The sequence below is a fragment of the Gopherus evgoodei genome, chromosome 5, assembly GCF_007399415.2.
Source record: "Gopherus evgoodei ecotype Sinaloan lineage chromosome 5, rGopEvg1_v1.p, whole genome shotgun sequence".
Classification (NCBI taxonomy): Eukaryota; Metazoa; Chordata; order Testudines; family Testudinidae; genus Gopherus; species Gopherus evgoodei.
The window spans coordinates 135,163,162-135,178,853 of NC_044326.1; the positions used below are offsets into that span (position 1 = coordinate 135,163,162).

General features: G+C 43.2%; 1 protein-coding gene across 1 annotated transcript in view; it reads left to right on the plus strand.

The window, feature by feature from the left end:
• The window catches only part of TEX15 (testis expressed 15, meiosis and synapsis associated), a 129,895-nt gene extending 124,042 nt beyond the window's left edge, over positions 1-5,853 (plus strand). The window contains 1 exon segment of the mRNA XM_030565292.1: positions 5,732-5,853. Coding sequence (XP_030421152.1) covers positions 5,732-5,772 — 41 coding nt within the window. The 3' untranslated portion in view covers positions 5,773-5,853.
• The last annotated feature ends 9,839 nt before the right edge of the window (positions 5,854-15,692 follow it).

Here is a 15,692-nt window from a genome sequence, read left to right on the forward strand (position 1 = left end):
TAGATAACACAGCATCACTGTGCAATGTTAGGATGTCTCAGAGAGAATATTGTATGACTTTACAGCTTCTTTCACTCCCAGCTCTTCAGGGTTGTTTATATGTGAAGGTCTGTGGTGTACGGTTGTATGACAAAAGAAAATTCCCAAAACAACATTGCAGGCTTCATTTTTCTCTAGTGTCATTAAAATGTCTTCACAAAGCATTCTGCTAACTCAGTTGATGCAGAATGATAAGCAGTTTACCTACTGTGTGATGCACAAGTTCTTTTGAGGAAAATCTGAAATCCTTCAGTAACTGAAGACCACGGTCTGAAGCAATCTCTTCAAGTTAACCATGTGAGCATCTATAGTCCACAGTGCCTCAAGAATATTGGCAACAGAAGTGATTGCCATATGTACTACTTTATTCCAGATGACCACAGCATTAGCTTCAACTAAGTTAATTTGGTATTCTTCTCTGCACTATCAATGTCATCTTTGCCAAATAACCCATTTCCAAGGATGACAAGCAGCAACTTTTGGCGTATTTAGGTGACTACTGCATAAAGCACATTGATTAGTTTTTCGTTCATTGTCTTCAGTTCTATAGAAGTTTTTACCCCACACTCGTCACCATAGTGGCTTGGTGCTTTCCAGTCGTGCTTTGAGCCAGGTGACTAACATGTCATAGTTTGCAAGCATATGTACTTCTGTGGGCAAGTTAATAATAGAATGCTAAGGGAGATGTCTTTTGATTGATAAAAATGTACAGAATCATAATTGCAATAGTATCACCCTCTGCAGGTCTTTGGATATTTAAAAGTTTCTCATCTTCATTTGTGTGAAGCAGTATCTCTTAGCGAGAATGTTGCACGGTAAGAGTGCATGGAATCACATCAGGTGGTGCACCAAGGATATATATAATGTGGTGCTAAAAGATAAAAACAACAGAAACAAATATTGATTTTACTACTGCAGACTGCAATTCAGCTGGAGTTTGTAAATGGCTTCATGGACAGGAACCTGGTGGTGATGGCCAGTGCGGAGGCTAAGTACAGAGAAGTATGTGCTTTGAATGGGATTGAAGAGGAGCAAATGCTTAGAAGAAAGGCTCTTAAAGCACTTATTGAAGATGAACTGTGGGCTATGGATCTAGTTTTTAGCAGTCCTGTCCACAGAAATGAATCACAGCACCCGTCCTTAAGCTACAAAAGCCATGGTGCTATCAACAATAGAAGAAAGGGCTGAAGTCAACAGTAATATGAAGATTCTCTGTTTGCAACTGCTACATTTTTATGGAAAAGCATTTTGTCCTACAGCATGTAGGCATTTACAGGATCCGTAGCTGATACCTAGAGTGACCAAGTGTCCCAATATTAGGGGCTTTGTCTTATATACACAACGTATACTGTCCCCCCTCAAAAAAAAAAGTGTCTCGATATTTCACACTTGCTATCTGATCACCCTGCTGATGCCAAACCTGAAAAATAATACTGCGTAACCCATACTACTTCCTTAAGTAGTGCGTTGGTGATCGCAGTGTCTTCAACACCAGCAAGTAATTGGAGCACACAGCTGCCATTTTATCACAAAGCCTCATGTACAAGTGCTTGAGTGAAAGACAGGTTTCCAGCACATACGTGACAACAGTGTGGCATATTCATAATCTACGACTACAAGCAGGGCTGGCTCTAGCAATTTCACCGCCCCAAGCACGGCGGATTGCCGTGGGGGGATCTCTGCCGCTCACCGGTCCCGCGGCCCTGGTGGACCTCCCGCAGGCATTTCTGCGGACGGTCAGCTGGTCCCGTGGCTACGGTGGACCTGCTGCAGGCGTTTCTGCGGAGGGTCCGATGGTCCCGCGGCTCTGATGGAGCTGCCACAGGCATATCTGTGGGAGGTCCACCGGAGCCGCAGGACCAGCGGACCGACCGCAGCCACGCCTGCGGCAGCTCCACCGGAGCCGCCTGCCGCCCTCCCAGCAACCGGCAGAGCGCCCCTCGCGGCGTGCCGCCCCAAGCACGCACTTGGCACGCTGTGGCCTGGAACCGGCCCTGACTATAAGTGGCGGTTGGTTAACAATTCATTCCAAAACCTGTGGCAAATTCCTCATACATCTTATGGGAAAATACGAGTTTTCTGTGGTATCATGATCAGTGTTTACGTGCAATGAAACTATGCCTATGTGTCAGATGAAAAGCAAATTAATACACATCTTGCATGGTCTTCCCCAAGCCAGCACCTACTGACAATGTGACTGGTTGGTACCTTATGCCAGCAGAGGCTGTCCTGCTTAGCAATCATAGAAGATATGGCTGAAGCACAAGCTCTCGACAAATAAAAAAAAGTTAACACCTGAGATTTGCGCTCCAGAATCAGTCCTTCAACTAATCAATTTCTCGTGTGCAGAGACCAGATGTTCACTGCCCTGCAAATGTTTCGCCAGCAGCCTGCCTTGTATGGAGATGTGCAAGTTCCACCCAGACACTGTCAGTGCAACAGTGTGTGTAGCAGTGGTGCCCTAGGCGGAGACAACACCAATGATGATTTTGATTAATAAATGTTTTCAGTCCTACATGTCAAGTCTAAGTTCTCTTAGATTACCAAAGATCTGTGGGTTTTTTTATGTAAGCAATGCATTCCTGTGTTAAATATAATTAAAAATAATTGATTTTTACATATTTTCTTGAATATATATCTACATAGTTTTTCTACGGTTGTCATATTTTGGTGCCATTGCAGTTGTGGGAGAAAGGTCTTTTGAATAATACTCAACTTGGCCCAATGACATTATATAATCAATTTTTCCACCAGAGGACCTGGAGCTGGAAGAGTGGGGGCAGTGAGTCCCCTCGGCCATGCTGCAGAAAGTAACACAATTGAAATTATGATTCTGTAAATTTTTCCAATCAAATGACACCTCCCTTATCTTTCTATTACTAACTTGCCCACTGAATTATATTTTACTACATTATGCACATATGGTTCATTCTTTCTCTCATCCTCTCCCATAGCGGGAGAATTGTGTGTAACAGTGCAGTTTAGTGTTTTGTTCTAGCGTCAGGGATTTTTTGAAAATGGTCACGATACTCTGTGTTTGTGTTAAGTGAGCCTGGTGAGAGAAGAGTGCCTTCTGTCCCTTTTGCCAGGCGCTGTGCTTCTCTTATTTTGTATGACATCTAAGCAGATACACTGTTTCAAACAGAACCAACCAAAAGAAACAGAGCTCTGTCTACTGTTCCTTCCAGATTAAGATCTTTGTTATGAGCCATACTCAATGGTCATTTTCTTAATTTTGGATTTCTGATTTGAATTACAGAACAGTCCTAGAAGGACTTCTAAGTGGTTACTGAAATGGCAGAGATTATGGACAGCTTTAAGAGTAGCCAGAAAATCAGATACACTTTCTTCTTTTTGCATCTTAAGTGACATGTATCTCTTAGCTAGTAAGTCTGTTTGGAGTGCATAGTGTTTTTAAGCATTTCATGTCCTCTTAGTTCATGTCACCCAGCTCTTGAGGGAAACATAAGTGTGTAAATATCTCCTTCCAGCTAGAGTTGGAACTTATGATTGACTTCAGCGGCATTGGCCTAAAAATACAAATGCAGCCTTTGTACTTAAACTCAAATCCTCAACTTTGCTATCAAAATGAAAAGTGTCCATTTTCCAGACATGACCATTTTTACCCTCTTTGTACTTTATTTCTCTTCCTCTCTTTTCAGATAATGAACTCTTCTGTAATTGTAGCTTCACTGACTCACCTTAGTGTTTCAAGAATTCCATCAAAGGTTTCCCACCAATGATTTTCCTGTTTTGACTCCTGATTTTCCAATAAGTCACATACAGCCTTTTAATTAACTACAATTCAATTTGAGCAGAATAACAAGAAAAATAAAGTAACATATGAGATGAGTTAGCAGGTTCTTTCTTACATGCTACATCCACTTCATTCTTGGAGTCAGCCTTTAACTCTAGGTCCAGTTGCTGCCAACTGACAAGCCTTTTGAACTATTGCAAATTGCTACTGTTTTTAAAGCTCCAGATACCACAGTTTGTTTCAGTTAAATCACTAACCAGCTGCTTAAATTCAAAGAAGAAAGAAAATTCATTGCATCTGGGATGGGGAGGGGGCTGGGTGGGAAGAAGAGAGTTATTGATATAGTATTGGAGAAGGAATGAAGATTAACAGCACTTTTTTAGAATAGAGGAAAGAGTAGAAATTACACTTTGAAGCTTAAATCCTGTAGGATATCAAGTCAGATTTCTAGTTGTGGTAAATTTAGAAATGGGACATATGCTATTGTTTTTCAGCATTCCAATGGTAGATCAATACTTAGAGTGGAATTATCAATTCTTACCTTGCAAGAAAATATTTTTGTTACTACTAAAAGACACTAATAGTGCTACCAGCTGCCTGGTTTCAGACCAAAGCATTTTTTTACCTCCCTAGTCTGGAATCTGAGATCACTCTTTCACTTGCCTACATATCATAGGAGCTGATGATGAAGTATGTCGATTAGTGCACCACTCACTCTTCTTGAGTTCAGAGATCAGAGCACCAGTTAAAGGCACTTAACTTAACAAAGCTATTTCAGGAAAAGACGAGGTCAACAGTGTGATACTGTTGCAAAAAAAGCAAACGTGATTCTGGGATGCATTAACAGGTGTATTGTAAATAAGACACGAGAAGTCATTCTTCCGCTTTACTCTGCGCTGGTTAGGCCTCAACTGGAGTATCGTGTCCAGTTCTGGGCACCGCATTTCAAGAAAGATGTGGAGAAATTGGAGAGGGTCCAGAGAAGAGCAACAAGAATGATTAAAGGTCTTGAGAACATGACCTATGAAGGAAGGCTGAAGGAATTGGGTTTGTTTAGTTTGGAAAAGAGAAGACTGAGAGGGGACATGATAGCAGTTTTCAGGTATCTAAAAGGGTGTCATCAGGAGGAGGGAGAAAACTTGTTCACCTTAGCCTCCAATGATAGAACAAGAAGCAATGGGCTTAAACTGCAGCAAGGGAGATTTAGGTTGGACATTAGGAAAAAGTTCCTAACTGTCAGGGTAGTTAAACACTGGAATAGATTGCCTAGGGAAGTTGTGGAATCTCCATCTCTAGAGATATTTAAGAGTAGGTCAGATAAATGTCTATCAGGGATGGTCTAGACAGTATTTGGTCCTGCCATGAGGGCAGGGGACTGGACTCGATGACCTCTCGAGGTCCCTTCCAGTCCTAGAGTCTATGAGTCTATGAGGTAGAATCTTCCTCATTTTCTTCAGCAGACAATTGTTAGGGGACTGAGAAAAGCAAGGAGCAGAGCTCCTTCATGGTTTCCTCAGGCATAAGATGTGTGATTTGGTTTGTGAATCCAAACTGTATAGTTTTGTTCAGTTTTGCTCAGGTAGAATACTTCCACACTGGACTGAACAGACTAAACATTGAGGAAATTCTAGAATAATGTCCAATTGAAAAAAATAGTGTAATGTTGAATAACATATGCCTGAACTATAAAATACAGTAAAGTGGTGTGGAATACTATTCTACAGTATTACATCCTGTAATTATAAAATAGCATGGACTAGTGAGTTGTTAATCCATATATATTTAAAGTATTAAAGCAGATGTTTTATGCATTTGCCTTGTAAACAATTCTTTACTACCAGTATTTGATAGTGATATGTATGTATTATTTATTACCAATGGGATAAAAAGAAAGTGTGGATGTACAAATATATAATTATGTTTTGCTCTTTTTAGAGAGAATGCAAGAGTTACTCCTCAAAATGAAAAAGATCTAGCGTTGAGTATCTCACCGGATAATCTAGGAAACAAGAGGCCTCTAGAAAAAGCTGGGCAAGACCAATTACCGTGCTCACCTTTGCATTCAAAAGACTTGGAAGCTGTTTATTGCTCTCCACATGTTAAATATACACCAGATGCTTCAAAAAGCTCATTTGTTAATTTAAAAGGCTTAACGAGCCAGCAGAGATCAGCAAACCTAAAGCACATGATCCAAAGAAACAGTAATTTTTACAAAAGTGCAAGAAAACATCGTGAAGGTTTTGCCCCCTGTGACAAGAAACATGAAAATGCCAGTTTGTCTTTAGAAAAAGAGCCACTACTTCAAAAGTCTCTTGAGAATAATTTATGTTCAACACACAAATCTGTTAGGTCAACAACAAAACAAGGTGATAGTTCTTCTGCTGTGTCTGCTACACTAAATCTACAGCGTGTGCAAGAATCAGACGCCACAGGAAGTATATCAAGATCCAGTTTACTGGCGGAATATAGTAAAACTAATAATTTAGCCACAAAACCTGACAGAAAAGACAAGAACCATGAAAAGAACTCAGAGTCTCCCCGCAGTGTGCCTGTCAGTACTTCAGATCTTCCTGTGCTTATGACAAACAAAAATACACAGTCGCCATCGGTGTGCTCCCTTTTGGAACCAGATTCCGATGAAGAAGCAGAAAGCCCTGCTGAACATTCTGCTGTCCTTCGAAATGAACTTCCACCATCAACACCTCCAGTGCAACGTTCTTTAGTGCAGGCTCATGAGACAACCTGTCCTTTTTATTCTTGTCATCAAAGTGATAGCAATGGCAGTTCCATAACCCAGACTTACCAAGGGATAACTTACCAAGTACAACAGTTTGCTCATTCTGGCACATCTGCAGTTGCAAGTAATGTGTATAATGCACACACTAATATGTTTTACACCCAGTCATTTAGTTATGCTGCTCTTGGGGAGCTACAAAGTCCTGACTATGCTCAAATATACCCAGTGCATGGATATTTTCATTCTCAGATGCCCCTTTCTTACAACTCTCAGGTGCCATCTTTATCACAATATGCTGCAAATCAGCCTTGGTCACAAGGTCCTTTTCCATATCCTTCCGATACAGGATCATCCTCAGGAGCTGTTTGGACCAGCAGTAAGTGCATGGCTATTAAATTCAGTATTTTTTTCATATTGTTATTGTAGTGACATTGGGTGTTTAAATCTAGACATTGCTTTGCTGCCTCAACCTCGGATAGAACAAATACCATTACGTTTTTGGCCTTGATCCAATGATTTTGCAGATGATACACTATGCCACGTGCAGAGGTGCAAACTGGACTCTCTTAGAATCAGTGAGTCACCTCTGAATTTGGCTCAGTATCTTTCAAACAGGGCAGTGCATCTGTTTACCCATGGTTTCAGTCTTCATAAATCCATTCTCATTTAGTGTTTCACTGTATTATGACATAGTGCTAACACTTTCCTTTTGGGATTGTGAAGTCTCTCTCAGCTAGTATGTAGAGCAGGGGTGGGCAAACTACGGCCCAGGGGTCACATCTGGCCTTTTAGATGTTTTAATACGGCCCTTGAACTCCCGCTGGGGAGCAGGGTCTGGGGCTTGCTCCACTCCACGTGTGCTATGGTTCCCAGAAGCAGACGCATGTCCCTGCTCTGGCTACTATGCGTAGGGGCAGCCAGGGGGCTCCACATGTTACTCCCATCCCAGGTGCTGCCCCTGTAGCTCCCACTGGCCGGGAACTGTGGCCAAGGGGAGCTGCAGGGGCAGCGCCTGTGGGCGGGGCAGCATGCAGAGCTTCCTGGCCGTGCCTCCACGTAGGAGCCAGAGAAGGGACATGCTGCTGCTTCCAGGAGCTGCTTGAGGTAAGTGCTGCCTGGAGCTTGCACCCCTGACCCCTTCCCATGGCCCAGCCCCCAGCCCTGATCCCTCTTCCACCCTCTGAACCCCTCAGCCGCAGCACAGAGCACCCTCCTGCACCCCAAACCTCTCATCCCCAGCCCTACCCTAGAGCTCGCACCCCCAGCTGGAGCCCGCACCCCTCCCACGCCCCAACCCCCAATTTCATGAGCATTCATGGCCCACCATACAATTTCCATACCCAGATCTGGCCAAAAAGTTTGCCCACACTGATGTAGAGCAATTGTTGAATAATGCAATAAGCACTTCCTTACCTAAAGGCTGGGAGCATGAACTCTGCAAAGCCCCCCTCCATTGAGTGTCTTACTGTAAAAATTGATAAAGCATTAAGCATTTTTCAGCCATTAGATATCTGGACTAGCTGAACATTCCTAGCCTTATTATTTTCCTAGCTGTCAGTGTCTAATGATCTAGTTATGCATTCCATTTGAGTTATTAGACTTACATTTCAATTAGGGCTGTCAATGAATTGCAGTTAACTCATGCGATTAACTAAAAAAAATTAATGATGATTAATCGCCGTTTTATTGATTAGTCATGATTAATCACTGCACTGTTAAACAATAGAATGCCAATTAAAATTTATTAAATATTTTGTGTTTTTCTACATTTTCATATATATTGTATTCTGTGTTGTAACTGAAATCCAAGTGTATATTATTTTTAATTACAAATATTTGCACTGTAAAAATGATAAACAAAAGAAATAGTATTTTTCAGTTCACCTCATACAAGTATTGTAGTGCAATCTCTGTCGTGAAAGTGAAATTTACAAAAGTAGTTTTTTGTTACATAATTGCACTCAAATCCAAAACAATGTAAAACGTAAGTGTCTACAAGTCCACTCAGTCCTACTTCTTGTTCAGCCAATTGCTGAGACAAACAAGTTTATTTACATTTATGGGAGGTAATGCTGCCCTCTTCTTATTTACAATGTCACCAGAAAGTGAGAACAGGTATTTGCATGGCATTTTGTAGCCAACATTGCAATGTATTTACATGTCAGATATGCTAAACGTTCATATGCCTGATCCTACTACAACCACCATTCCAGAGGACATGCTTCCATGCTGATGATGCTTGTTTAAAAAAAATGCATTAATTAAATTTGTGACTGAACTTCGGGGAGAATTGTATGTCCCGTGCTCTGTTTTACCCGAATTCTGCCAAATATTTCATGTTATAGCAGTCTCGGGTGATGAACCAGCACATGTTGTTCATTTTAAAAACACTGTCACTGCAGATTTGACAAAACTCAAGGTACCAATGTGAGATTTATAAAGATAGCTACAGCACTCAACCCAAGGTTTAAGAATCTGAAGTGCCTTCCAAAATCTGAGAGGGGCCAGGTGTGAAGCATGCTTTCAGAAGTCTTAAAAGAGCAACACTCAGATGCAGAAACTACAGAACCCAAACCACCAAAAAAGAAAATCAGCCTTCTGCTGGTGGCGTCTGACTTAGATAATTAAAATGAAATACGTCGGTCCGCTCTGCTTTGGATCGTTATCAAGCAGAACTCGTCATCAGCATGGACACATGTCTCCTGGAATGGTGATTGAAGCATAAAGGGATATATGAATCTTTAGCGCATCTGGCACGTAAATATTTTGTGATGCCAGCTACAACAGTGCCATGAGAACACCTGTTCTCATTTTCAGGTGAAATTGTAAACAAGAAGTGGGCAACATTATCTCCTGCAAATGTAAACAAACCTGTTTGTCTGAGCGATTGGCTGCACAAGAAGTAGGACTGAGTGGACTTGCAGCTTCTAAAATTTTACATGGTTTTATTTTTGAATGCGGGTTTTTTGTAAATAATTCTACATTTGTAAGTTCAACTTTCATGATAAAGAGATTGCACTACTGTACACTTGTATTAGGTGAACTGAAAAATACTATTTCTTTTACAGTGCAAATACTTGTAATAAATAATAAATATAAACTGAGCACTATGCACCTTGTATTCTTTGTTGTAACTGAAATCAATATATTTGAAAATGTAGAAAACATCCAAAATATTTAAATAAGTGGTATTCTATTATTGTTTAACAGTGCGATTAATTTTTTTGATCGTGTGTTTAATTTTTTTTAATTGCTTGACAGCGCTAATTTTAATGTTACACTGGAAAACAAATACACTCTCTCTGTTTAGTATTTCTGTGCTTAACGATAAAGGCATGGAGTGAAATTCACCCTTGTGCGCTACTTAAATTCTTCTCACCCCTTATTTTGAGGACTTAAATGATGCATAGGCCTTGTGCTGGCCTTCTTTAGAGGAGTGAATGTCACCCCCCTGGTTCCCTGAGGGTGCTGCTGTTCATTCTGAAACCTGTCTCAGTCAGTTATAGAACTACGTCATTGTACAACCAACGTGGCTGCGTAACCAAGTTCTTAACTAGGCTAATTGACCTAGGGTCAGAGCTGGTGTAGAATGAAATTGGAGAGGCTGCAGTATTGACTCGCTGTAGAACTGGTTTCCCTTCTCTTCCTTGTGCCTGTACTTACCCCTCCATCCCTTTCCACACTTGGGCTGCCATCCTTACACTCATCACAATGAAGAGTGTGGAGATAGGTTGATAGGAGATCTTTAGCCCCTAGTGATTGCATAACTAGTCCTCAGGATTTGGCCCTTGGTCACATAAGTGAGAATTTGGCCCAGTATGCACAAATGCTGCCAAGCACCTATTTTTATCCTATTGTACAAAATACCTTACCTGTGAGTCTGTGGCTCAGGGTTGAAGAGTGGAAACTATATTATTACACTTACATCTTGAGAAGGTAGATACTAGCAAATCTCCTGATTATCACCATTTAGCTATTAGGAAAAATCTTCTGGTCTCAGGTGGATGAAGTGCATGAGCCCCCACAGTGGAAGACATATAAGGATCATCTCTTGTAGTAGTAGAAGATTTTTGCTAATAGTGTCAGTTGGTCCACATCTGTGGCCTTCCTCTCCTTATGCTCTGAACCAAGAATGTAAAGGGCGGTGCTGACAGACCACCTTTCCAGTTCCTTTCTACTTCCACATGGTCTGAGATGAACCTCTTCAGTGTCTGCAAAGCTTTTCAGTGTTTCTCTGTAAATATTTTTCTTATTATTAGTAGATTGTGATAGTGTTTAACTTGGTATTCAGTTAGTGAGTTAGACTTGGGTTTACCCTACACCTCCTGTACAAGGTGACAATTATACCAAAGCTTCTGGGCTTTAAGACCTGCATCTCCAACTCCCAGATCTTCTCAGTCAGTGACGACTACCAAAAGTGCTTCTGTTGTCTTGGAGAGGCTCATGTAGCTTCCAAGTGCAATATTCGCCATGCCTTTCCCAACCAGAGCCACTAGGCATGAGAAGACAGACTCAGAAAACATTTTATGCTGTGTGCAATGAGGCTGCAGTGACCCAGGCCAGGTAGATCCCCTTGTGCAGTGGCCCAAAGCACTCAGGAGCATGCCTCTTAGCTCTGCAACGTCCGACACAGGAGCGGAACCAAAGACTCCACTTCTCAGGCACTTAATGAGGGCAGGAAACACTTCAAAATACTCAGAGAGATCACCCTCTAAATCCATCTCTAAGAGGAGAGCTTCTTCCCCAGCACATTCAAAGGCAGAGGAGACATCTTGTTCTGGTCATGGAGGCTCATAAGGATCTTGTTGCTGATTCACAAGCTCCAAAAAGAAAAGGTGCCCCGATAGCATCAGAGATGGGACTACTACCAGTATGGACAAAGCTGAAACATCAAGACTTCAAAGACGGTCAACCGTCAGTACCAGCTAAAGCAGAGCTGTACCGACAGCACTGTTTCACCCCAGTAAAAGGGCTTCAGTGTTGAAGACTTTACTGATACTGGCTTAGACAGTACATAGAGAGAAGAGCCCTTGCCCTTCCACCAGCATGGACAGACATACAAGTGCAGAGGTCTTCATCATGCTTCTTGATTCAGAGTCTCCCATCCTTTTGGATTCAGTCCTCAGTAGAGAGATCCTGACTTAGTCAGCATTGGGATGGTGAGAGAAGAAGCTGCTTTCCTGTCCTTCCCACCAACCATGGGATGTCGTCAACCACAGTTCTGATGACACCACCACTATAAGTGGAACCTACATTCTCCTTAGAGGAGGACACTGATGTTGGTGAAGGACCATCACCCCCTCAGTCAAATGACAGCCCCAACAGAGCATCTGGGACTTCTTGGGCTCCCTCGAGGCCACTTAAGGATATCCACCATGCGACTGATGGTGCCCCATGCCATAGGGACCTCCCCAACCAATGTCCAGCCCATCTCACTGGCTTTACTAGGATGTGGAACATATATGCATGATGCCCCAAGTGGTACGCTTGCATCATGAAGATACACTCCCTTCCTTCGGATGAGCCAGAGCATCCTCAAGTACTGATGAAGGAGGATGAAGAGGAACAGAATCTGTTGGTACTGCTACCTTTGACAGCAACTTCATTCTCAGTGGCACCAGCCTCATCTCCTCCCCATAATTACAGATAGTTTCAAGACCTGTTGAGGAGAATGGCTGAGACTCACCACCAGATCCCACTGGAGGAGGTATATGAGGCTCCTCACAAATTCCTCGACATTTTGTAGAGTAGATGGCTGAGCAGGGTAGCACTCACCATGAATGAGACCATCATGGAGGTCATCTGACATATGCCAGGCACATGTGCTGCCACTTCCAAAATAAATGCTATGTGCTGGCTAAGGGGGTGTAATTTTTATTTACGCATCCTGCCCCAAACTCTTTAGTTCAAGCCACTACTGAAAGAAGTAGACGTCATCAGACGAAGTCTACCATGTCAGATGAGGCCACTAAATGAGAAGGAAAGTTATTACCTCAGCCTGCCTGGAAATTCATATAGTCAGTTGTCATGTGTTGCTCTCAAAATCTGATTTGATCAGTTTCTTCAAATTGATAGAGTTTATGGACAAACTCCTGCAGGAGCACAGATTGCAGTTCCAGGTGATAATCAAGGACGATAGATTAATCACTAGATCTTCTCTTCAGGAATCAGTTGATGCATTTGACCCTGCTGCATGTTCATTGGCCATTGTTGTGCATAGAGCATTGTGACTTTATTCCTCGGGATTCCCCAGGAAAGTACAATCCACAATGGAGGACTAGCCCTTTGAAGGAAACAACCTATTTAGATATAGAACCGATAAAACTTTGCACTCACTGAAGGATTTAAGAGCAACACTTCACTCCTTGAGGACCTACACTCCAGCTCTGAGGCGGAAGAACTGTAGGCCTCAGCCGTACAAACATCATGAATGCTGCGTGCAGATGTGATCACCCCCTCTCAAAAAAGATATATTGAAATTGGAAAGGGTTCAGAAAAGGACAGCAAAGATGATTAGTGGTATAGAACAGCTTCTTTATAAGGAGAGATTAATAAGACTGAGACTTTTCAGCTTGGAAAAGAGACAACTAAGAGGGGATATAATTGAGGTGTGTAAAATCATGACTGGTGTAGAGAAAGTAGATATGGAAGTGCTATTTACTCCTTCGCATAACACAGGAACTAGGGGTCACCAAATGAAATTAATAGGCAGCAGGTTTAAAACAAACAAAAGAAAGTATTTCTTCACACAACACACAGTCAACCCATGGAACTCTTTGCCAGAGGATGTTGTGAAGCCCAAGACTATAACAGGGTTCAAAAAAGAACTAGATAAGTTCCTAGAGACTAGGTCCATCAATGACTATTAGCCAGGATGGGCAGTGATAGTGTCCCTAGCGTCTGTTTGCCGGAAGCTGGGAATGAATGACAAGGAGTGGATCACTTGATGATTACCTGTTCTGTTCATTCCCTCTGAAGCACCTGGCATTGGCCACTGTCGGTAGACAGGATACTGGGCTAGATGGACCTTTGGTCTGACCCAGTATGGTCGTTCTTATGTTCTTATCATCCACTGCCTTGGCACTTCTACCACCAAAGGGCTTACGAACCAACACAGAAAAGGCAGAAGCTGCAGAGGAGCAAACAGAATGATCCCTCCTCGTCTTCCTCGTAACCTCAGCCTCCCACAAAGAATTATTTTTTACAGGATGCACAAGAGCTGTGAACCACCTCAGATGCAACATCCATCCACTATGTGCCTACAGACTAAATTTGGCAGCTGAGTAGCACACTTTGCCTATGCCTGGCAGGCAATAACAGACAGATGGGTTCTCAATCTAGTGCAATCTCAGTAGTACTATATAATTCCTGTCCCCCTTGACCCTGAAATCTGCTTCCCTGTCTCTCTGCAGGGACCACTCTCACGAGGGGATGCTCATTCAAGAGATGAACTTTCTCCTGCTTCAGGGAACTATGGAACCAGTACCTCTTCAATAGTGGGGAGGAAAGATTTTAATCAAATTTCTTCTTCATCTGAAAGAAGAAAGTGGGATGGATACCTATCTTAGAGCTCAGGCAACTCAGTGTCTTTATCTGCAAATTGAGGTTCAGACTGGTCACACTGGTACCAATTATTCTACAACTGAACACAGAGAACTGGTTCATAGCTCTCGATGTGAAGAATGCCTTCTTTCATATGGACATCCACTACTCTCAGTTAGTGCTTATCAATCCCTGGCTCCCCCTAGGGACAGCATATAAAGTTAATTGGCCCTTTCTGGCCCACATTCTTGTGCTCAGGGGTTGCATGGCGGGGGCACCTCATCGCAGTAGCCATCACCTCAGCTAGAAGGATGGGTAACTGGGAGCTCTTATGGTGGATCTGCCATATACAGTCTTGCACACGGATAAGATGACAGTGAGACTGCAAGTCATGGGAGATGACGGGGTTCAAATAGAAGTTGCTCCCTCTGCTGCGGTTGCGAGTCTAGTGGTAAGGATTCCCAGGACCACCTTTTCTTTCTGGGCAGCAAGGCCTAGTGGTAAATGTCCCCAGAACTGCCCTTTTCTTCTGGGCAGCAAGGCCTAACGGCAGGTGTCCAAGGCAGTAGTGGCCAGTATCAGCAACCCCCAGACAGTAGCACCTAGTATCAGTAGTCCAGGGCAGTAATGCCTAGCAGCAACAGTCCACAGCTGTAGCACCCAGGCATAGGCACAGGGAGGGTAGGGGAACCCGGGCCCACCCTACTCCACTCGGTTCCACACCAGGGCCCTAGGAAAGCAGGCACCACATGGAGGGGGGGTTAGGTCTCTCTGTCTCCAGAGGTGTCTCTTGGGTCACTTTCTACCCATAGGCCTGACTCGGGTATCTCCTCAGGTAGCAGCAGCTTGGTGCCCCTTTGACCCATACAGTCAACTGGTTCTCCATGGCGCAGTCCGGGTCCTCAGCTTCAGCAGTCTGGAATCTTAGTGCTTCTTCTGCAGGAACCCACAGTGCATGTCTAGTCTCCTCAGCCAGCCCAGACTGAGCTGAGCTGCTTCCTTTTATATACTCCCTCCCAGGAAGGGTGAGGGCATGGTCTCTTGGGCCCAAAGTAGCTGGTTAACCACTGCCTGACCAGTACGGGTTTGGTACACCCTGTCATACTGCACCTGAAGTTTTTTCCTAAAGTGGTCTCTGACTTCCATCTCATTCAAACAATCAGCTTATCTACTTACTTCACTGCACACCACTAATGAAGACAAAAGACTTCATTCCTAGATGTCCATAGAGCTGTTTCATTTTACCTGTGAAGAACAAACTCATTGAGACAATCACCCAGACTGTTTGTATCCATTGCAAAACAGATGCGAGGGGAAGCTGTCTCATCCCCAACTACTTTCCAAATGGATCCCGAGCTGCGTTCTGCTATGCTAGCTGACAAATACTCCTGCACTGCAAGGTGTGAGAGCCCAGGCCACTTCAGTAGCCTCGTTACAAAATGTCCTCGTCCTTGAAATTTGTAATTGAGCCATGTGGAGTCAGTCCATATCTTCTGCAGAGATCATGCTTTGGTGCAGGCCTCTGCAGCTGACACTTCCCTGGGCGCTGCTGTAGTCTGTAGCCTCCCAGAGGTCCTCGCATCCTCCACCTTAATAGACACTGCTTGTAGGCACCAA